General features: G+C 40.5%; 1 protein-coding gene across 1 annotated transcript in view; it reads left to right on the forward strand.

Annotated features, from left to right (window-relative positions):
• EXPH5 (exophilin 5) overlaps nucleotides 1–23,542 on the forward strand; it is a gene marked incomplete at both ends in the record, with an annotated part of 35,447 nt that extends 11,905 nt beyond the window's left edge. The window contains 6 exons of the mRNA XM_084226092.1: nucleotides 5,806–5,963; nucleotides 9,976–10,047; nucleotides 10,151–10,295; nucleotides 14,920–14,968; nucleotides 16,563–16,689; nucleotides 18,237–23,542. Coding sequence (XP_084082218.1) covers nucleotides 5,806–5,963; nucleotides 9,976–10,047; nucleotides 10,151–10,295; nucleotides 14,920–14,968; nucleotides 16,563–16,689; nucleotides 18,237–23,542 — 5,857 coding nt within the window. The remainder of the gene's footprint in view (nucleotides 1–5,805; nucleotides 5,964–9,975; nucleotides 10,048–10,150; nucleotides 10,296–14,919; nucleotides 14,969–16,562; nucleotides 16,690–18,236) is intronic.
• Between the last annotated feature and the right edge of the window lie 156 nt (nucleotides 23,543–23,698).

Genomic DNA, 23,698 nt, shown 5'->3' on the forward strand with positions numbered 1-23,698 from the left:
AAAAGATGTTCTACCTTTAACTCACATATTCCCTGACTGTATCCCTGACACACACAGCAGGCCTTAATCTATGAATCTGATACCTGTTCTCAAAAAAATGTTCTAAGGACACAATTTTATTTCTGTTTGCAAGTGTCTGTTTATGTAGCCCTACTTGCTGTTTAAAGGACACTTCTGACTGTCTGTCAAATTCATGTGCAGAAGTAGTATTTTTGTGTTTTATGTACTTCTGCCTATTAAATGTACAGTCTAGGAGGAAAAACTAGAGAAGATTAATTACTTTTTCACTTTCCTCTGCTTTCTGTCTCTTGGTTTTCCACATTACTGGAATCTAAAAATTTAGGGATAATTATGAGCTGGCAATGTCATGCAACCATTAAAGTGGAATAGAAAACATATGCCATACAGTTCAGTGCTGGGCACCCCTGGCCTTCAGGTGAATATTTCTTGGCACTTCCAGTTGCTGCTTTCAACGCAGGGTTGTCACCACTAGGGGACTCTCCCTCCCGCAGCCTGACCTGGTGCCTGTTCAGGAGAGTTGAAGTCCTTCCATTACATTAATTGGTGTTTGGGTCCTGGTCAGTCACAGACACAACCCACACACTCTTATTCTGCATTGTTGTGCCACATCCTCTGTGCCCATGCACATCTTTAGTTCTGTTGGTCACATACTCGGGTAAATACATCTGAGGGCAACTTAGTGGGTTAATGGGCATTATAAAATGAATACATAATGACAAAAATAACAGAAGAATGAAAAGGATGAACACTTAGAAAACTATTATTTCAGGCAAAGAGAAAATTATATTTGAGCAGCAACAATCTAGCAGGTTAGATTCAAGCATTATTGACTTGCAACACATTTTGTTCATCAAAATAGAGGAACCTTGACTTTTCAGAGAATTACTGCAGAAATGCTTAATTTTACATATATCAAATTTTAAAAAAGTGAATTTTCAGTTAGATCTTTTTACATTGTCTTGTAGAATGTACAACCAAAACATAGGAGTCTTTTTTCCTTTGTGATTCATCTACTTGTGCATAATGTCTTACATGTAATAATGAGGCTGACTTGGTTCATTTTTATTAGCCAAAGAGACAAAAATAAGAAAGAAAAGTAAACAAAACATGCTTTAACCTGAGTAAAAGTGTACCAGCTACTAAGAATAAAGACTGCCTTAGAAAACAGACCTGTTGTGTGTCTGACGTGCCAGGAAAGAGAGTGTTGACTCATTGTTTTTCTTCCTGGTAGGATTAACCTGCCACAGGAGCTTCTCTGGCACCTTGGAAACCAAAATGTTTTTGTTATTGCTATTATACGTTTCTAGGAAATGACAGATAATAATTTTTCTCAAATTATTTCAGCTGTGGTAGCCTTTGCCTTTCTCAGTAATACTTCTTTTCCCTTTTTTTTCTAAACAAGATGACAACTTGGAAGTATGTCTTTAAATTGTTTCCATAATATTAAAAGGAACTATAAGTTAGCAAATATACTTGCATATGCATTTGTCCTGGTTTGGGACAAATTTGGAAGGGAACTTCCAAAGGGATGTTCCCTAAAGGGCAAAACTCAGTGGCTCTTCCCCCTATCTGTTTGGGTGATAAACCACCTTTGAGAAAAGTAGAAAAGTCTGTTTATTTAACAAGCAAAGTATTCATAAACATGAGAAAATGAAAAATATTAAACAATGGAATGTCTCGTTGTTCTGAAGAGATGGCAAATTTAGAGAGAGTCCTTTGTAGTTCAGAGTCCTTTTCTTGGGTGTGTCCTCGGCTTTCTCTCGGTCTGTCCGGGGCTTGGGTCCGGTGTCCCTGCCGCAGTGCAGCTTGGGGCACCCCTGGATGCTAGTCCTGGTGTTCCCGGACTGAACAATGGCCAAACCATTCCAAAAAAACCCTTCTGGCCCCAGCTAACGAGAGAAAAAAACAGCGGAAACCACAAGGGAAAGCTCCCCGTCTGTCTGCAGAGCGGAGAACTCCGAGAGCACTGCTTACCTCTGTGTTTTAAACACAGCCGCAAAAAGAATTCCACCACTTTTCCTTCTTCCCCTCTTTGCTCTCAGATCTAGTTTAAAAGGTGCAGGACTTATTTCTGGGCTATACAGACAAATGGGGATACAATCCAGCATCATAGAGTTGCCCCAGGAAAGCGTTTTAGAGCTACTTGTGGCTGTGAAAACAGACTTTTCTAAAAAAATTGCTGGTCATAGAAGTGATGGAGTTGTACAGTTCACCAGTGCAGCATAATGTATAAAGTGGTAGGAGGGGGGTAAGTTGAAGTAAAAAAAAAAATAATGAAACAACATGTTCTTCAGGCATTAATTTTTAATTGATCTCTAGCCTTTTCTTCCTGACAAAGCAAGGAATATGAACAGAGTAAAGAGAAAAGCTTGGTTTAGGTTACTGCAAGTTATCTGCCCTACTGTATTTTTTATCTAGTGCTTTCAACACTACTTTTTTTCTGCAATCCTTTCAGTTTTGTATTTTCAGACACTGAGAGCTTTGATCCAATGAGTGAATTTGATCTGTTTATTCTTCACCTGGTGTAATTTTTCATTCTTGTAGTTGTTGCTTATCTATTCTCTTATGAAGTGTGTGGTAAGCGTCCTTGTGGTCAAATCCCACTCCATTAAATTCAGTAGGAATAATAATGTCTGCTTTAGCAAAAATGGGATTGAATTCTCTGTCCTCTGCAAACAAGTGCTGTCCCCAAATGTCCTATTTGGCAACCCAGTTTCTACTACCTTGAACACATGTTCCTCTTTATATTCAGAGTGAAGATGGTAAGGAAAATGCCTTTCCTCTTACAGTAGCAATTAAAGCTCCTTATTATCCTAACAGGAAGTGGCAGGGGAGGCTGCACATCTATTGACAGTATTTATGATCACCCACATGAAAGTCTAGAGCATACAAACATTTAAGGTAACTTTTCCCTGGAGATGTTTGTAAGAAATACTGGGACATCCTTGTGCCAATAAGGAAGAGATGTTTATAAAAACAGTGCAAAGAAGTTGCTCCTGAGTGATTCATTGGTTTAGACGCTGTGTAGAATAATAGATGGGAAAAGATAATGAGCCTGTGAGGTCATTTGGGGTTGCTGCCTGCACTGGTTTGTGGAGCAGTCTCCTGTAAGTAATCCTGGGAATGGATTTGCCTTCAATCCCACAATAGTTTATAGATACTTTTCCCAGTCACAATAGTGTTGTCTCCTCTCAAAAGGTAGTGGCTCCAAGTGTACAAAATAGCTGTAGGCAAATGAGGAGTAAGGATGGATGGAGCAGACTGGGAAGCAGGATTAGTACATTTGGTTTAGAGGGCAATAGGTGTTTTGACACTCCTAAGATGCAGTGTCTCAACACATAATGTGTTATCCAAGTAACAATAGTGCTGCCTCAGAGGCAGGTTCATTGCAATATTGAGTGCAGATACCATCTCCTGCTGTAATTGTTTCTTGAGATGGGCTTTCCTTCTGGCTCACAACTGGCGTTCATTAGTGTCGTGAGGGGGCAGTAAACTTGACAGAGCAGGTATGTAGGGAAATGATGTGGTTTGGCTGGGAGTCATCATGAAGGAGGAATACTTAACAGTCGTGCAATACTGCAACTATGTATCGTATATCATACTTATTAAATATTATTCGTTACTCAAATAACTACATATATAGAGTTCCATATATGGGCCTGCATGTGTGTATGAATATAAATGTGCACAGGCAGTTTAAAGGATTTATTTGATGAATTGGGCATGACAGCACAATTCAAAAGCAGCATATACACAGATAACGACTACATATAAGGCCAAGCATGTACCAGTACAGCCTTCAGTGTTTAAGCAATGAAGTCAGTGTTTGTGCACTACTTTAACTCCCATTTCTCCGTGCAAGGCGCGTCCGTGCAGTGCCTGGTATGGTCGATATTAGCGTGATTGTGGGGTTTTTATATTTCCCTTTGCTGTGGAATGCGTAAATGTGTGGCAGACAGCTGTTTCTCTGTCCGTCCCGTCGCTTCCCGGCCCCGGACGCTCGGCTGGCGGCGCTGCCCCGGGACGCGCCGGGAGCGGGCGCCGGGCGGTGCTGCCGGCGGCCGCCGCCGGGGGGCGCCAGGGCCCCGCCCGCCGCTGCCCGGCAACGGCGATCGCAGCGCCTCTTCCCGCGGGAGAAGCGATTCGGGCCGGTGCCTTCTCAAACCCCGCGGGAATGGATCGTAACAGGCGCTCTCCGCTTTTGGGACTACAGCAGAACTGCCCAGGGGTTGTATCCCGTGCAGTCGCTGCGGCTGCAGCTACTTCCCAAGCAGCTCATGCCCTCCTCTCTGTGCTTTTACTCCTCCCAGTATGTTGGATCCCCTTTGGTAAGGCCACAGGAGTGAGGTCATGGAGTTGGCTCTTGAGAGCACGTTGTTCATCCCCTCCTGTTTCACATCAGTGCTCGGCTGCATTCCAGGCTGCACAATGCATTTACGGTGTTTAGTCACTCCCATGGTGCGGTAATATCTGCAATGAGTAACATTTTTGCCTTTGTAATAAGTTTATTTGGAATGGCTAGTACTCGTGCATGTGGCTGTGTAATCTTCTTCAAGGCAAATACTCATTTCCCAAAAATGTCTCCCTCCAGCCTTCCTGTCCATCAGATGCCACCAGATGCGCGGTAGGGGTTAGTATGGATTCTATAAATTCCAGATCAAAATATATCCATTTTCAGACTAGATGTTTAAGTTTGTTCTGTGAAGTAGTATTGTCTCAGATGAGTTTTTACTTAAATTGATAACTAAAGCAACTTATGTTCTCTGGGAGCATCTGTATTCCTGGACACAGATTTTTACCACTGATTAAGGAGGCAGATTTACATGAAAGCCTTGCCCAAACATTGGTATTACATCTCCAGGCTGTGCATGACGTCTTGTTTTGTTGCCATCAGAATCTTTTGGGGGTGTGGATTTGCTGTATTTGCATCTATACTTTTGACACTAGTGTAATGTAATTTGAAAACAAGTAACTTAGCATGTCCCTTGCACTATTCCCACTCCTTTGCAATTGTACCTCGTTCTTTTCTGTCCAGCTAAACAATTCATTCCTATGACCTCTTGGTCTAAAATCTGAACTTGCTACTAAGTATCTTTTTCAGTTGCAGCCGCATGTGTGTAGCTTGCTCAGGCTGCACCTTAGTGTGGCAGAACATTCATATTCATTATTAGTTGCCTCCATCCGTATTGAACACAAGTAGAATCACTATGCATCAAGGAAAGAGGGAAATGTGATAAACTTGTTGAACATGTTTCATGAATATCTATTAGCTGAATTCTCAATATGCTGTTCTCCTTTGCATGGAAAATGCATAGTGGACACCTCATTGTCAGGGCAGTGATCTACCCCTAGAAAACACAAATAATCTTGTTATTACTTCTATTTAAATGAGTGAATAAATATCTCAAAATTTGCTTTATTTAGAGTGTTATTTATTCTAATTTGATTATTGGATCAACTTAATCTTACTTTCAATTAGTTTTAGAATGCGTATGGATTGCCTTATTCATGCAAGGAAAAAAGATGCATTTCCTCAAGGAAGAGAATAATGCAAGCACATGAGTCATCCACTCAACCTGGTCCCATAATCTCATTTGTTATACAGTAGAATGTTGCTGTCACCAAAACTTTTATGTGATTGCTGTGAATGTATCATGTCTCACTGCCTTTGTAAAAGTCATTATATGTAGAGAGATATACTGTAAATACTTTAATGAAAAATAGGGAAAGTTCCTAATGATGGCCCTGTAATATCTAAAGTGGCTTTTTTTTTTTCCTTTTTAGTAAACTTCTGAAGAGAAAGAAGTCTGAAAAAGGGCTGCATGGAGTGACTGGAGAATGGTTTGAAGAAATAAAAAGAAGAAAATATCAGAATTACATTGATGTCAATAGAATGTTAAAACCACCATTAGAGCATCAACTAAGGAAGAGCAAAAACACCAGTGAGTTGCATTTGTCCATTTCCTTTTCTATATAATAGTGGTCACCAAACCAATGTCTTATGGCATGTCAGAGTGTAATAGTTAAGGAGTTTCTGAAATTGCACTGAGCTTCCTCTCATATCATAGTTTTACTAAAGATGTCTCTTCAAAACGAGTATGTTTCTTTGAGCAGGTTTTGTTAAAAGCAGAGCTGGGATTCACAACAGAAAATCCCTGGTATTTTCATGTTGTAGTTAGAATCACAGTATGGCCCAGGTTGGAAGGACATCAGAAGATCTTCAGGTCCAGTTTTTCACAGGAAAGGGAACCTGGATGAGATTATTTGGCACTATTTGCAGTAACATCTTATAAACCTGTAGTGACAGGGACTCTACCGTGTCCCTGAGAGGCTGTTCCAGTGATTAATTGTTCTCACTGTAAAAAATGTCTTTATTAACCAAAATGAAATTGCTATAATTGTAGCAAATACAGTGGTAGTTTCCCAATCAAAGCAGTGATGTCTGCATTGTACAAAAAAGGTTGTGGTTTAACCCCAGCTGGCAGCAAAGCACTACACAGCCACTCACTCACTCCCCCACCATGGGAGGGGGCGAGAATTGGAGGGCTAAAAGTGAATTGAGGTAATGACAGTTGCTAGATAAAGAAAAAGCCACGCACACAAGCAAGGCAAAGCAAGGCCTTCATTCCCCACTCCCCATGGTCAGGCAGGTGTTCAGCATCTCCAGGGCTCCATCACAGGTAACAGTGACTTGAGGAGACAAATGCCATCACTGTGAATGTTCCCCCTTCCCTCTTCTTCCCCAAGATTTTATATGCTGAGTATGATGCTGTATGGTATGGGATATCCATCAGGTATGCAGGCCCCAGCTCTGTCCCCTCCTGCCTCCTTGTGCACCCCCAATCCACTTGTTGATGGGATGGGATGGGATGGGCTGAGAAGCAGAAAAGCCTTGGCTCTGTGTAAGCCCTGCTCAGCAATAAGGAAAACATCCCGGAATTACCATCACTGTTCTCAGCACAAATCCAGAACACAGCCCCATATTAGCTACTATGGAAATAATTGATTATCACAGCCATTCTTTATACTGCATGCCAGTTACATCACGCTCAGGTCCCACACTCTTCAGTGTATCCCCATTAACCACCTCACTGCCTTCACCTTGCCTGTGCTCCAGCTTTGACTTACCCATATACTGCAGTGTCTCAGGGGTTTACCTGCTCCAAGTAGAGTCACAGTCTCTCCAGGGATACTTGCTGTAGCATGGACTTATCCACAGCCCCAGTCCATCTGAGGTGCCCCTTTTCCAGCATGGCCTCTTCCACGGGCCACAATGCCTTCAGAAATGCACCTACTCCAACAGGGCTTTACTTGTGGCTGCAGTCTCTGTGGGGAAGTCATGGGCTTTTCCCTGGCCACACACTTTGAGGTTCTCCAGCATGACCCCATGCCCAGCCACAGATTCTTTGAGGTGTATACCTTCTACGGACTTATTCTTGGTCACAATCCCCTCAGAGGTGCACCATAACCATGGCACATAACCATTGCACCAAGGAGCACTAGGCTCTGATTTACAGCCTGGCAAGCAAGCCCCATGGCAAGCACTGGAGCCTGTCAATTAATGGCTAAACAGCAAGAACAGTGATAAATTCTGTCTAGCACATTCCACTGAGATCTGTTATCTCAAAAACTTCGAGCCTTACACTGGGTATCCTAAAGAACTCTGGTGGTTTAACCCCAGCCATCAACTAAGCACCACCCAGTGGCTCATTCACTTGACCCCCATCAGGATGGGCAGGAGGCTACAAGTGAGAGAACGCATGAGTTGAGATAAAGACAGTTTCATAGATAAAGGATAAACCTTGCGCATGAGGAAGCAAACCAAAGAATTAAGTCACCACTTCCTGTGGACAGGCAGATGTTCAACTGTCCCCAGGAAAGCTGGGCTCCATCACACACTATGGTTGCTTGGGAACACAAACTCTATCACTCTGCACATCCTCCCTTCCTTCTTTTCCCCCCCGGCTTTCTACGCTGAGCACAGTGCTGTAGGGTCTGGAATGTCCCTTGGGTCAGCTGGGGTCAGCTGTCCCAGCTGTGTCCCCTCCCAGCTCCTTGTGCACACTGAGCCTACTTGCTTGTAGGGTGGGGTGAGAGGGAGGAAAGGCCTTAACTCTGTGTAAGTGCTGCTCAGCAGTGACTAAAACATCCCTGTGTTACTGACACTGCTTCCAGCACAAGTCCAGAACACAGCCCAAGCAAGCAGCTATAGAAAAAAATTAACTATACCAGCCAAAACCAGCACAAAAAAAATTTGGTTTTGCCTAGTTTTCTTAAAAAACTAAAAGCACCTAAATAACATTTGGAATAAGTAGATGAGTTTGGGTGAGAAAGGTTTGACTATACCAGTGGAAAACTTTTTCTGGTAACACTGGGCTAAAGGCATGCTAGTGCTTATTATCAGGGTGTGTGTCAAAGCCTGAAAAGTTGGCCTGACCAGGAAGCAATTTCTTGAGATCTCATTTCACAAGTTCTGATGCCCATCCAAAATGAACATGCACAAGAAACATGGTGTCTCTATAAAAAGCATGGTACTCTGCACTGTCTTTCATCTTCTATCCAGATCGTTCTCGTGCACTATATATGCTTTTATTCTGTTCACACTTGTGCATGTTTTTTTTGAACTCCTCCTATTTGTGCTTCATAGCAACTGGAAGTAGAGTCATGTATTTCAAAAGGAAAGTGAAACCTTAAACATTTTTCTCTTACTATAGATCTGCACATAATAAATCTTAGTCTTTCCTGACCTTTTATCCCCAACATCCCATCTAGTCCTCAGCTTTTGTCCTACCTACTATTTTTCTCTTTCAGAGATGGTCTGATTGACTAAACTCTGTGTAATTGTTCTCTGGCATTTAACTTTGAAAGCACCTGTTTCTATTTCAGATCTGCAGAAGGGCTTTTGTGCCTCAGAGGCTTGTCTGATATTTCCAACTGTATAAGCTGGCTAAACAAAAGATCCTACTTCTACCTGCAAGCCTTGCTGTGCCTACATCCCTAGACCATCCTGGCTATGGCAGTGCTATTAGGACTCTCTTGATGCCACCTGCATTGTCAAGTCAATGCTACCAAGAGATTAGGCTCTGAAAGGGGTAAAGAATGAGGCGTTTTGAAGTACACAGAGATTGTCCCTGAAGGGAAAGCCATGTATTACACACAAGATTTAAATCACACTACATTAATTATTCACTTCATTTTGGCCAATGTCCAAAATGCTGCCCCTTGCTATTGTTATAAATTACACTTTGCCCTAATTTCTGGGTTTGCTTCTCCTACACTCATTGGATAAGCCATTTTCAGGCTGTTGTATTGTTTCAGGCATGTGTTGCTTTAAATGGAAAAAAAAATGTAATGCCTTATTCCTGAGTGATGTCTTGTTTCCTGATATCCTCCAGTTCGCTGTGGTGTGGTGCAGATCCTGCCGACTCTTTCCCTTTTCTATAAGTGATACTCATCATCATCTTCCCATCAAATGCCAGCTGCTTTTACAGGCAGACTGAGTTTATCTTCTATTTGAAGAAAACATGTCATAATGTTCCCATAGAAATCATTCACAACATCTTGCACTGAAAATACAGATGTGATATGAGGTTTGTAGCAGAAAAAAAAGGCCCCATGTGGCCACAGGAATCCCATTGTAAGGAAATCTATGATACAGAGGACATTTTAGTCTGAGTTAGTGTTGAGTAGTTACATTACAGTCAGTTAGGTCATTGTATGTTCTGGAACGTCACATTTATACTTCTTACAAACGTAAAAAGAAAGTGAGTAATGATTGTGGGTGCCTCAATTTTCAAATGTTTGATTTCCCTGTATTTTAAAAAAGGTATGATTTTCAAGTAATTGAGTTCTGATTACGTTGTGAAAATCAGCCTCATGTAGCTCACATGTATCACCCAAAACAAATAATACATTTTGAAACTTTAGACCTGTTTATTTTTCTCTGTCTTCTAGTTAGTCATTATAAACCAGTATTTCACATAGTCTGTCCAAAAATGTCAAAACTGGATTTACCTGACATAAAAGGTAAGCAAAAGAAAATTATTTATGAAGACATAACATTTATGTATATTTTAATACTGTATTTATTTAGAACTCAAAACAAATCTACTTTTTATCACATTTTTAGATCATAAAGAAATAAAAATGTCATCCCGCACAAATCCTCAAGCACAAAAGAACACTTCAGCTTCCTTTCTGGGGTTCAGATCACCTTTTGCTTGGCTTTCCTCCTTTAGAAGATCAAGGAAAACCCAGACTCAGAAGCAACCACGGTGAGCTATAATGAGAACACACATTATTTCCAGATTTAAAAAAGTGTATGAATTGTTCTGTGGTTTAGAACAAAGTTCTAAAGTTTTAGAAAATTTTGTTAAATTATTTTTTCAGTCTCTTGCTTTTTACTTTATTTGGAAGATTGTGATTTTACTTGGTCCTGTAATGAGAGATTATCTGTATTGTGTCAGAAGAAAGAGGACTAAGTCACAAGTAGTAGGTAGATTCTCTTGGCTAAACCTATTTTGCTCAGATTTTGCATAAAGACTTTATATGAAAGACTGTAGACTTTGGAGCAGCTGCATCCTGTTTAATTCCCTCTCAAGAGGACACGGTATAAGGTTCATGGGGATCTGGTGCCCTATGGTGTGATACAATAGGAAAGCAAAGCTTTCCCAAGTCATGGCAGAGAGTGCCGGCCCCAGGCAGCTCAGCTGCATCAGTTCCCATCATTTCTAGCCCAGAGGCAGCTTAGAGGCAGCCCTGCAGCTTTAGCTCCAGCCAGGCAAACTGGACAGCTCTTGGCCCTTTTGCCTTCTGTGCTTTGTCAGTGCTTTGGGCTCAGTGCTTAGGTTTGCTTTGGTTTACTTTGGTTTTTGAATCTGAACCAAAACACAGCTCTGGAGCTGCTGTTTGAAGAGCATCCTTCTCCTTTGCCATTCCCAGGGCTGAAGCTGCTGTTCAGAGGAAAAGGGGTGGGGGAAGCTGCAGTCAGGCTGGTTAGGCTGCCTGGTCTCTCTTAACTTTTGTCCTGTGTGGCTGTATGACAGCAACACGTGCATGAAGTCTTACTATTCTTGTGTGCGTCTTAGAGTAATGCTTGGGACTGGAAATCACAGGTAGAGTTGCATGGTGCAGTCCTGTGAAATCCAAGTACAAAGATGCAAGATCTTTGGTACAAAAAGCTGATTTTTGCTCAGTGTGTCTCAGATTGGTATTCTGGTCTGTGCCTGGGGCTCCCTGCTGGCATGATGTAATAAAACAGCTGTAATAAACAATGACAGGGAATGCAAGCCTCTAAAGAAATTATCATTAGTCTGATACGTAGGTTTTGTAACAGAGCAGCTTCCTATTGTGGAATGTTTGTATGAAAGCAGGAGATTTAAGAGGAGGTTTAAGTAGAGGCATTGAGGTTAGCTTTGTGGATTTTCACTGGTAACAATTCTCTTACATAACAACACAACATAGAAAAAGAATATGCAGTGTTAACACTGCTCCATACCTGTCATCTTCTCCTTCCACTTTCTTGTGACCTGGTAATGCCCCTTATCCTGGAACACAGAAACGCTGGGCCACAGTCTTCCCCAAAGAATAAAGGGACACTTGTGTAACTGAGAATCAGATTTCAAAGGTGCTTTATCCTGGTGCACCGTGAGGTAGCCAATGCACACACGAAGGTCAAGCCTTTGCTGTAGAATCTAAGCACTGAAATGATTCTTAATTTAAGAAGGCAAAAAAACCAAACTGTGCCTACTCATTAGATCAGCTTTTCTTGTGTGTGTTTATCTGGCTTTTCCATGGAAAATCTATCGTATCTCAGGCTTAGATGCCTTTGATTTCTGACCGAGCACAACTTGAAAAATAAACAAGTCAATCCTGACGTGTAACTGAGCTGATTGCTACATTTTCTAGTCACGCCTCTCTGTTGAAAACTTCCCCCACCCTCTTCTAGGTGTTGCCGTGGCATGTGGTTTGCTTTATGCATAGGCAAAGCACTGAAATAATCTGCCTCTCACCAGGTAGAGTTATTTTGGAGAGCTAGTGAAACACTATAGGACGCAGCACTGTAAATCCTGTAAGTAAGCCTAACTGGCAGAAGATTTTCAATGGCTAAACATTAATGGCTGGATAGAGGGTCTTTTCAGTTCTGGAGAGAGAGTTTTGGCAGCTGCGGTGGTGTTCTGCTCAGAATAAATTATGGATGCTGCAGGAAGGAGTGCGCTCACATGGACATACAGAAGATGCTAATAAAAGGTTTGTAACTGTAGTCTGAAGGCAGTTTGATCACTTTCGGTTCAAAGGGGTCAGTTCTTGAAATTCATCCTTACTATTTTCTATATGTGTAAGTGATATTTTCTATATGTGATATGTGTAAGTACTTTCTAAATGTGATTCATCCTGGATAAAAATGCTGTTTAATTGTGTTTTCAGCATATGTGAGTTGTGCATTTGGTTCTTAGTTGTCTTCTCACTTAGTACTGATAAGAATGGTATTGAAGAAAATGGATTATACTGACATTAGACAGCTGGGTGGTAGCCTGGGGAAGACAGGTGCCTTGCCTCTGTGGAAATACTAATTCACAGCAGATTTTAATTCATGGATTTTTATTATTGTTACCAGTTGTGATAGGCATCTTTTAATCTTACATTTGATTGTCATTAAAAAGATACATATATATGGAAGTGGAAAAGTAGAAAATATAATTTCTCATTTTCCATACTGAGGAGTATTTTCCAGATGGCAAATATTTCTGAACTTGAACATCAATTTAGCTTCTTTCTTGTTTATGAATAATGGGCAATATTTGCAAGTATATGTGTATATGCATTGTGTGCAAAATAATGTAAATATTGCTCAGTGTCGTTAACCAAAAAAGAAACTGAATTACAGTTTCCTAAAATTAGACAATATGTCTCTGAAAGTAAGAAAAACTTTAATTTTGAAATGCTGGAAAATTTTAAGTAGTTCATAGAAACTAATAAGGCAGTTTGGGGAATTGAGAGATTGGCATAGGAAAAATATTAAAATAACCTCATCAGTGTAAGTTAGCAGGGAGAAAAATAAAGCAGGATGCAATGACCAGTTATTTCTGAGAGAACAGTAACAATAAAGACACAGATGAATTTAGAATAGTGCCAGAGGTGCAAATGAAAATTTAAATTTTGCCTAGACTATCAGAAGACATTTCTAACTGACATTTCTAACTAACATGTCTACTTCACGTAGGTTCATTGCAAGGAGCAATTAATACAACATCAAGTGTGGAGAGCCTTGCGCTCTTGGGCTTTGCCAAAGAGTAGCTTTGCACAGTAAAGCTGAAGAAGAAAGCTTCTAACAAAGCTTTTGCACTTTTGTTATGCATATAAGTAAAACTAAGGTAACTTGCTAAGCCACAGGATTTTACTGAACTTAATTTGCAGGAAATAATTGTAAAAGCTCTGAAATCTAAGTTTCGTTCTTAATTTGTTTTAGAAGCATTAAAACACAACTTTATTTAAGTTTAAAGGAAAAGCAACATACATTTCTGGGTTCTGCTTCTATAAATTTCATTCAAAGGGGGAGGTAACCCCCTGATTTAATGGCTGTTTTTATTCAGAGCGACGAGGAAAAATTAAGAACTTCACATTCAGACTGTCTAGCCAAATCCTAAGCCCGCTGTAGTCAACAGGCTTGTTTGGTTTCAGTTGGACCCCATGTCAGAGAGGAATCCTGGTTTTACAGTTCACAATTACAGAAGCAAAAACAAATTGCACCTTTCAACTGTTCTTCCCTGCCTGCAAGCACATTGCAAACAAATGACAAAGCACTTCAGGAGGAAAGGCTGGGCCACAAAGGACTTGCCAACAAGCCGGTTTATACTTGCTGTTGAGGCACAATAAAGTAGTCTACCTGAGCACAGGGAGGCTTTAAGAGCCTAAGAACAAGGTCATTCAAAAAGACTTTGAGACAAACAGGACTGAGCAGAACCATCTTTCCCTACTTCATTTTCTCTCAAGAATTAACTTCCTGGGAAAAAAACAGTTTCTGAGACAAGCAAGAATTGGCAATCAGCACAGGCTGAACAACATTTCCTTCGGGGCTTTTGAAGGGACTGGGTTTGCTTAGTTGTAAAACAAGGATCTGCAGACCTGAATAGACTCAGTGATGTCTAGTCCTGTTCTTGTTTCTTTCATTTATTTGTATTTGTCTGCAAGTCACCCCGTCAAACTGAGTACTTTTTGTGTTTGGGGCTTCTCGGCTTGTTCTAACCACTGCATTACTCACAGACGCTCGAGCCAGTTCTCTGCCAAGCGCTTGCAGCCTTAAATAGCTTAGGAAAGCAGATGAGCCTGCTGCCATGTCTTAAAAATTGGTAAATAAAGGCTGTTTTGGGTGAATAGCAGCAAGTTCCAAAGTTCACACCAAAACCAATCTGCTGTCTGTCTCTCCTCCTTTGCAGGGACAGAGCATAGCTCTGCATCTGAGTAGGTGAAACGGAAGAGAAAAACAATAGAATTGCAGATGCAAATCAGTCAGAACTTAACAAGTATCTAACTTGGGCTATGACTAGTACCTACTAAATTATAGTGGTTTGGAAAAAGAACAAATACCATCTTACCGTAATGCTGGATTGAAACAATTCTGTTGCAGACACTGAGATGTCAGTAGGTTGAGTTCATCTTTGGCTGTGCAGTTATGAAGTTTGCAAGCTGACAAGGCCAAACTGAATGGTACATTTTCCGAGCACTTTATTTTTGCAGGATATTGGCAGGGGGGAGGTAAGGATGAATTCCTCATAGAGCAAGTTTTTTTCAGATGCTTCTCAACAGTTGTTAAAATGAGAAACTGCTGGATATTTCCTACTTGATGAAATTACAGCAAGTTCCTTTTCAAAACCAACATTTAAATTCCTCTGCCTACAGATATGACAGTTCTGCTAGCCCACCCTCAAAAGTGGAAGAAATGGCAACGGTAAGTAGCTTATCAATTTCTTGTCTGCAATGTTTAAATACAGATTTTTCAAAAACTAGTCCCCTTGCTGTAGGCTGTGTCTTTAACATGTTTAAATAGTATTTTTGCAGTTCTTGTTTTACATATTGAGTAAAATGTGTGTGTTGTGAACTTGTTGCATGTAGTAGACTGAGCTTGTCTGTTAAAATCCAAAGCTTTCCTAGCTAGGCCCTACATCTAGCTCTGCTGGATTTCAGTTCTCTCATGATGACAGAATAATTGCATGGATATTTTCCTAGGTCAGGACCTTGGTATATTTTGGCAACTGTAACCAACCTGAAAATAGATCAAAACTCACACTAAACAATAATCTAGTATATTTACTTTGTTTCATTTCATTTGTACAAGGATGCAAAAGAGTAGCTGGCCTGGGCAGGCAGTAATCTAGAACCTCTTGTGCAACATTTCCATGCACAGAGTTACCATGTAAATGTAAATTTTGAGGGAGGAACTTTTTCTTTTTTTTGATAGATGGATGGATGGATGGATGGATGGATGGATGGATGGATGGATGGATGGATGGATGGATGGATGGATGTTCCATTTTATAAGCACAAGCTCATTTTAAGGATTAAACAGATTTATTTCTGATGTAATTTAAGTGCATGCTGTTGAAATATCAGATTTTCTTCCAAGGATTATATTTCTATCTTAATTATTTTATTACCCTGTATTACTAACATGTTTATCCTCATCTTCAATTGGGTGGCATAACCACAGAGGGGACTAAGAAGGTATACAGTGTATAATCAAAGGCACAGAGGATGTAAACTGGCCACCTCCCTTCTCTCATATTTCAAAAACAAAGAGATAATCTATATTAATATATGACTGAGCAAAGATCTTATCAGAGATTCCTGTCTGTTATAGAAACATATTATATAAAGCTATATTTTAGCTAGACCAGTAAAATATTATGAATATGGCAAACAGAAAAAAGTAGTAGGGTCGGGTGTTTTGAAAAAAGGAGGAAGAGTTTCAGCTAAAATAATTCAGCAGGTAAACAGTTGTCTGCACTTCTACCATCTGAGACTATGAGCTTAGGGAAATATGGGTGGGATAGAACCTCTCAGTTTAACATGTAATCCAAACACAGATGGGGAATAGGATGACATTTTCCCCACTTTTATCACTAAGTGCTGTCTTCCTATAAGAAAATGGACTGTAGTGTGAAATTATTAAATCTCTGTTGGGAGGTCAGTGGGTGAATTTTAAAATACACTGGTCAAGGAAGAAGTGATTGTGGAAAACTAAATTGAGAGATACAATGCAATAAGGATGCATTAGGATAAATTAAGTAAACTATGCCCTTATCCAAAACGTGCTACAGGATGAGGACAAGATGAGTAATTTCTCCTTATTATATGTGTAGAAGTCTATAAACTGCATGCAATTTTACAACCCTTAGTTGTGTATTTTAATAATACATTATTTAATGGACTGACAGAGCTTGCTCACCTCTGGAATTTGTGACACAGTTTGTGATGTGATATATGAAATGTGATTCGAAGCCACATGTAGAACTGAAACCAGGTTACTTTACAATTTTTAACAGGCTGAAATGTGTAATTCCCCAATGTCAACTGAAACAAGTGGTCAATCTTTTGATACAAACCAAAATGAAACAATGGAGAAGAGTACACTGGAATGGAATGAACAGCTAGAGAAGGAGATTTTCAGTGGTAAGTGTGTGTCCTTATTTCAGTATTGTTTGATAGTATTGTAACCAGAAGTTACTGTGGTTTGGGAGAATTTTCTGCAAAAGCACAGCTGTAAAAAATGGCTCATTTCTAGATACTTTTTGTTGTCTTTGTCTGACAGCAGAATGTCTACTCCAACACTGATTTCAGGAGATGTCAGTGATCAATCACTCTTAGAATGCATTTCATCTCATACTGATACATTTCAGAAGAATCCCCTGTAACTGTGCACAGTTCTCTCTGCTGTTTCTGCTGGGAGCCCACACTGCACCTTTTAGATGCAGACATATAGTTACAGGAGAATTCTATCCGTTTCCTGCATGAATAATTTGGATCATGATGAATTATTTGGCCTGGTTTTATAAACTGTAAAGCCACAAACCACAGAAGCAGGAGACATTATGGCATTCAGTTAGTTTTCTGGGAGTTTTTTATACCCCCAGTCAAGAGTTGCAGGTTCTTTTTCAGCTTGGCTCATGTCCTCCCAATGGAAGACTCAGAAACAACTCGTCTTTTTTCTTGTTCTAAGCTGGATTTCTCAGGAGTCTTCTATTTTGTGTGCTGAAGAGAAACAGGAAAAATGGAGAATTTTAGTACCTTTGGATCACATTTTATTCCAACTATACATATTTATCAATGCTTCCTTAATGCTTTTCAAGTGTTAGCACAGGTCTGTAGTGACTGATCACTCAGTCTTATGTATTTAAGTGGATTAGGAAATTCTGTAACAAAACAATCATATCCATTGTATATTATGTGTAGTATTTTGAAAACAGCAAAATACAATTAGCAAAGGCATAATTGCTTTTTACAATAAAAATAGGTTTAATACATTGCTGTCATTCTTCTGACTGAATATCTTGGTTAATTGAGCTATATAGTGTTTCATTCCAGTTCATGAGGTTGCCTATATATGTTTATATAAAAACATATTTGTTGCTAGATTGAATCACAGCTTACTAACTATTTAATGACCCTTTCTTATCCAGAAAATGCCATTTTCAGTGCTCATACAATTCAGAAGAGAACTTATTTTATGAATGAAATAAACAGTGGACATGCCAGACTACTGAATATGCTTGTTTGATGGTTTGCAGGATTCTGTTTTCTTATAGTTATGTCATAACTGTGCTTTGTGAACACACAGAAAGGACTGTGTTTGCCTAGTGAATTCTTTTCAGGGATTTTTTTGCTTACAGATTGTATTTGGAAGGTTTACACACACACACAGTGAGTGAGAACTCAGTCTTCAAATTGTTTTGTTCTTCTTTTAAATAGCATAAAGACTAACATTTACATAAAGAGCAGTCATGGAGGAGAGCATTTTTTTTCTTGTAGTCATAATGGGTGACTGCTGAAAAGTCCAATGGAGGAAGAATGTGTGGTTTGGGAAGGGTTTTGAATGCTGAGAAGCTGACTCCTTTCAAAGCCAGTTCTGATTATTAATGTAGTACATGAAACTTTTTCACATAAGCAGTCAGAAGATTATTAAAGAAAACAAAACCAAGTATTTTTTTTTCCCTCTGCAGTTCTAAGTGATCTGGATGACCAGCTGGCCCAGGAGCAAACCCAAGACCCTTTGGACAGGATCGTTTCTACAAGCAGTGCATCAAATGTCCAAAGCAGTAGTGCATTCCCTACTTCAAAGAGGCAGACTGTTAGCAGGGGGCAACAGAGAAATGACTGGAGCGACATCCCTAGCACATTTTTCCCAGATGGAATGAGAACACTAAGGGCCAAAGATGAACACAAGATTTTCATCAGACCAAGGAAGTTACAGAGTGCATATATAAACTGGCACCAAGCAGCCTTTCAAGAGGATTGCAGTTATGGTGATGCAGTGGATGGGAATCCTCGTCTGCACCGCCGGAGGCTGTCTGCGGTGTCCTTCGGGCGCTCTTCGGAGGGGAGCTTATATCCCCCCTCCGTAACGCACAACAGCGGATTTAGGCACAAGGCTTGTATGAACAGGGATACAGCTGGCAGAAGTTACTCTGTGTGTTCCCTTCGGAGATGTCCATCATCAGTATCTTCTGATCAGCTCTCAGCATCTAGCTTACAGCATCCATTGGCAAGGGAGAGCAAGAATGGTTTTATACCAAGGTTTGGTCGACAGAACCCAAAGAGAATTCCTCTGTCTTCCATTGTATGGAACAACACACCAGACTCTTCAGAACAAGCTCCAGAAACAATGTTTAGAACTCAATCACTGATGGAGTTTCATGCTACAGACCATGGTAGATATCCCAGCTCTTTAGAAACTAAGAAATACCCAAGTTACCACTCAAAACACCACTATAGAAGATCTATTTCAAGCAGCAATTGCTTTAGCAGAGTTAGTTGCCCTGACAAAGCTACTTCTCCATTGCCCTTTGACAACTGGGAAAACTATCCTGTATACAAATCAGAAAATAATCTCTCTAGATCCTACTATAGAGACACTGCTTCTCATGGGAAGCTGTATGCAAACCAAAAAAATTCTTATGGAAGAAAAGACAGCTATCCTTCTTGGGCTGATATTCCTCAGTGTTACAGTGATGATGTGTTTATTTCCCCTGATGCCAGCTTCGAAGCATTTATGGCTAATTTAAATGACCAACAGTGGGCACATGCAAAGAATGCCAAGTTTGGTTCACAGCGCCTGCAGAATGATTTTCACATGTACTCTCCAGAAAATACAAGTATCAAAAGGACGACAAGAAGTGCAAACAGAAACTTTTCAGAATTCACTGAGGGCTGTCAGCCTTGGCTAAGTTGTACCCCTTCTGTTTCTTCATCTGGTATCAGAACTGATGAGTCAGTCTTTCCCAATTCTAAGAACCAACCAGAACCTACAAGACTGAACAGGAATTCAGTTGTTGTTACCCCAAGGAGTACAAAGGCAGACTTTACACACCTGGAAAAGGCTGAAGGTGTGAAGCAGTCAGATGAAGACACGCTGTTACCGTCAGCTCCTCAACAAGCAGATACAAGCTACATCAGCGCACGGAGTTTTTCCCCTAACAGCCCTGCTTCTGCCATGTGGCAAAGAGATGTATCTCTCTTTAACACAATGACATCAAAGAGACAAGTCCAAGCCACTGCCAGAGGAGATACTGCAAAAATTTATACATCAAATGGTGATAAAAGAAATGTAGAAATGAAGGAAAATGATTGCCCACCCAATAGTGTGTTCAGTCAGCCACCCTGTATTTTGCCAGCTGATGGGAGCAGGAAGGAAACTTTCCTTCCAAGTCAGAAAGAGTGGGAACATAATCTGCATTATGCAGCACAAAGAGAGAGCATCAGACAGGATAGTTGGAGTGCAGAAGCCCTTAACAAAACTACTCCAAAGAGACATTCCTCACTACTGAATGTTACTTCTGCTCTATCCACTGAAAAATTAGCAAACTCTCAAGGCATGTTGTCCTGTCCTCCTGAGCTCTCATCTAGTTTCTCACAAAAGTCTCCACAAGCACTTTCTCATAAAGACAATTCTAAATGCTTAGGAATACTAACTAGCTCTTCAGTAAATAGCACTGCTACTGAATCTCAAGCAGAAGGGGGGAAAACAGCTGAAGTGAGTAGGACAAGTGTTAGCAAAGAGATTTCACAGGAAACACTGCAAAATGCAAGCACTTTAGTTACTCAGGACTGTAGTGGACGATTCACTACTAGTTCTCCACGAAATGGAAATGCTGGAAATATTTATATGCATGGCTTTGATGGAGAACCCAATACCTCTGAAAATAGTTTAAGTTATTTTTGCCTTGAAAAAGGAACTGAAAAAATGAGGAGTACTTCACCTTGTATCAGAAGGTTTCACAAGCAAGACAGCTCGCCAAGACATAGCAGTAGCTGTAGCATTACTGGCTCCCCTGGCAGAAACAGCTCCAAATCTTCTGACCCCCTTGTTATTTATTACACTTTGCCTAGAAAATCAGCTAGCATTGCTGGTAGTATTATGTCAGAGACACCCATCTCTTTACCTAGAGAAAGCAGAGCAACATACGATTGTTTAAGGTCTGAAACTCTGCGTAGAGCTGACACCTCTTATTCTAATCAAAGAGATGTGTCTTGTTTAGACCCAACATGTTCCTTTTTAACATCAGCATCATTAAATGCTGCCACAAGTAACAAAGATTACCACACTCCTTTAACCAAAAATAGTAATGATTCAGTAAGTAGTAGTACTTCAGTTGGTCTGACAGACAGATGTAAACATCTAAGTAGAAGAGAATCCTCTGTGTTTTCAGATTATAAGGAAGGGGGAAATTTTTTGCAGAAATATAAAACCACGAGCACATTTACAGTTTGTCTTGATGAAGATCATGTCAAGTATCATGAACTAGTTTCAATTTATTACACACTACCACGGAGGCATTCAAAAACATTTTGTAGCCTTTTTAGAGATAATTCAGAGGATGCAGATTTACCTTGTCCCAAAGAAACTGCTCAGTCACCAAGAATACAAAACAAGAAAAATGAAGGTCATGTGAGTTTAGCAAATGTTTTTTTCCCTACTACTTCAGAAAAAGAGGTGCCTTCATATTCTTCTGACCAAGTATCTTCAGTTCTGGTCACACCTCAGAATTTAAGAACTGCTGTTGATAGTGAAGAAGAGAATTCTCATTTATCCCCTAGCTCTGAGAAGTCAGTGAGTGTGGTACCTAACAAGAAAGATAATTCAGCATGTCTTCCATTAGCAGAAAATGTACTTTCTGATGTGGTGACAAAAGAAATTTCTTTTGGTGACCCACAGTCCCCTGCAATAGTGGCTAAGTCAGGTAAGGCCATTTCTGATGCTTCAAGCAACCAAAAGGCAGAAATACATGTAAAAGAAAAGAAGCAAATTTTACAAAGAGCCACACCACTAATGTCCACTTTATCAACCCCTCCCAAGCCAGCCAGACATTTAGAGAAGCCTTTATATTCTAATTCAACAAATAAAAATATGGTCCAGAAGGGAAGCTCTGAAACTTGCTCTCAACCCCCAAAAGTGAACAAGAAAAATCTGAACAGTTTATTCATCCGCTCCAGGGAGAAGAGTTCCCTTGGAAGGAGTGGTAACACAGAGCATGCTGATGTGCCACCTACTCCTGTGGAAGATATGTACAGGGATAGTACCCAAGTGAAACAGAGAGTAGATGTCCTACACCGAACCACCCCTCTCTGTAATAATAAATTTAGTGGACTGCAATTAAGGGCTGACAGTTCAAGAAAAAAAGAGAATGGTTCAAACTTTTGTAGCAAAGTGCTTCCAGAGTCTTCAAGCAAAGCATCTGAGGTAAGCATAGCTTCCAGTGCTGATCCATTTCTTCAGCTAGACAAAGCGGCTAGCACAGATGAAGTTAAGAATTCAAAAATTAAAAGAGAGCAAAACTCACAGAGTTCTCATGTGGGTAAAGTTTACAGTGGTTTTCAGGAATCAGAGAGGCATAATGAGGGCAATCTGAACATTAAAGATAAAGTCCCCAGGGTTACACAAGATCAGAACATAACACAGAGTGCAGAAGAGGAGAACAAGCTTCTCTCCACCTGCACAAGAGACAAAGTCAAAGATATAGAGAAAAGGAAAAACAGACCTTCAATTAAAAATAAATTGGCAGCTGTTTACAAAACTAGTCGTAAATTTTCAAGTAAAAATCTACCGCCCAAACCACACATAAGTAACATTTTTTCACAGAATGATGGAAATGCTACTTCTTTAGAGGTCAACATGTCCCTTGACTCGTTGATTTCAATGGATTCCCACCAGCCATTCCTGGAGTTGGACAATGAAAATCAGAATCACAGTCTGAACTCTGACAAGAATACTCCAAGACCAAGAACAGCTGATAATAAGAAGACTGAAAATCAGAATGATCCTTCTTCTCTTGCTAACAGCAAAAGGAGGCCTTTTACAAGTTCATATACCCAAAAGGAAGCCATCAGTCCTCAAAAAACTGCAGTGAAAGTGGAAAATAGGCCAAGACTCACAACCCTATTTCCAGATAAATCAGTAACCACAAGAAATAAGAATTCCCAAACACTTGATCTCGGGTTAGAAAGCAAAAGCCAGCCCACAGCTCCCAGTGCTACTACCTCATACCCACTGGATGAAGAGAAACGAAGAGCTAGCAGTCATACCTGTGCTCCTCCCTCGCCACTTTTAACTGACAAAAACTCCAACACCTATGTAAATACCTGCTTGCAGGCAGACACATGTCCAGGGCAAAACCTGACTTCCCAGACAGTGCTTGGTCAGCGTCAAAATACCTCTCAGCCAGCCAGCTTAGAAAACGCTAACCTCAATAGCTATCAGTTGTGCAAGAGCCATGCGAAAAGTCAGCGTGAGCGTCACCTCTCCGAGGGCATTTGTGCTCGGGATTCCCTTGAGACCTCTGCCTCGGGAAGCAATATTCTACCCAAAGATGGCATACATGGGAAGAGATTTAAATCTTACTCAGAGCTGTTGTCTTGTGATGAGAATGAAAACTGGGCGTCAGATGATGAGAAATGTTACAGCACCAGAAATTTAATGTATCCGTCTGTGGAATTTGGTATATTTGGCAAAGAGCAACAACTGGCTTTCCTGGAAAATATCAAGAGGTCACTCACAGAAGGGCGATTATGGAGACCGTGTCTTCTGAATAACCCTGGTGCTTTCAGAGATACAGAGAGCTCTTCTATAAACAGGGCTGAGCTTCTGAGCTCGAGTTCTGCTGGGAGCAAAATGTCATCAGCTGCCTCGTCCCCCCGAGAGCTGACTGATACCTACGAGGAAGACCTAGCTGCTTACTCAGACTCAGACAGTGATACCACCACTGATGATGAATATTACCTAGATGAGGTAGATAAAGAATCAGAGCTATGAAGGGACTGTGGTACTAAGAGGGCACAATAGCATGGTAGTTTCTGGGCTGGCAAAAACATGTCAAATACGCTGAGCCCGTTCTTGTGCTGCTATAAATTGGTACAGCTTCCTTAGTTTCAAGGGAGTTAGTATGGTATATTAGCTGAGCATTTGACT

Source organism: Fringilla coelebs, assembly GCF_963513975.1.
Source record: "Fringilla coelebs genome assembly, chromosome: 2".
NCBI lineage: Eukaryota > Metazoa > Chordata > Aves > Passeriformes > Fringillidae > Fringilla > Fringilla coelebs.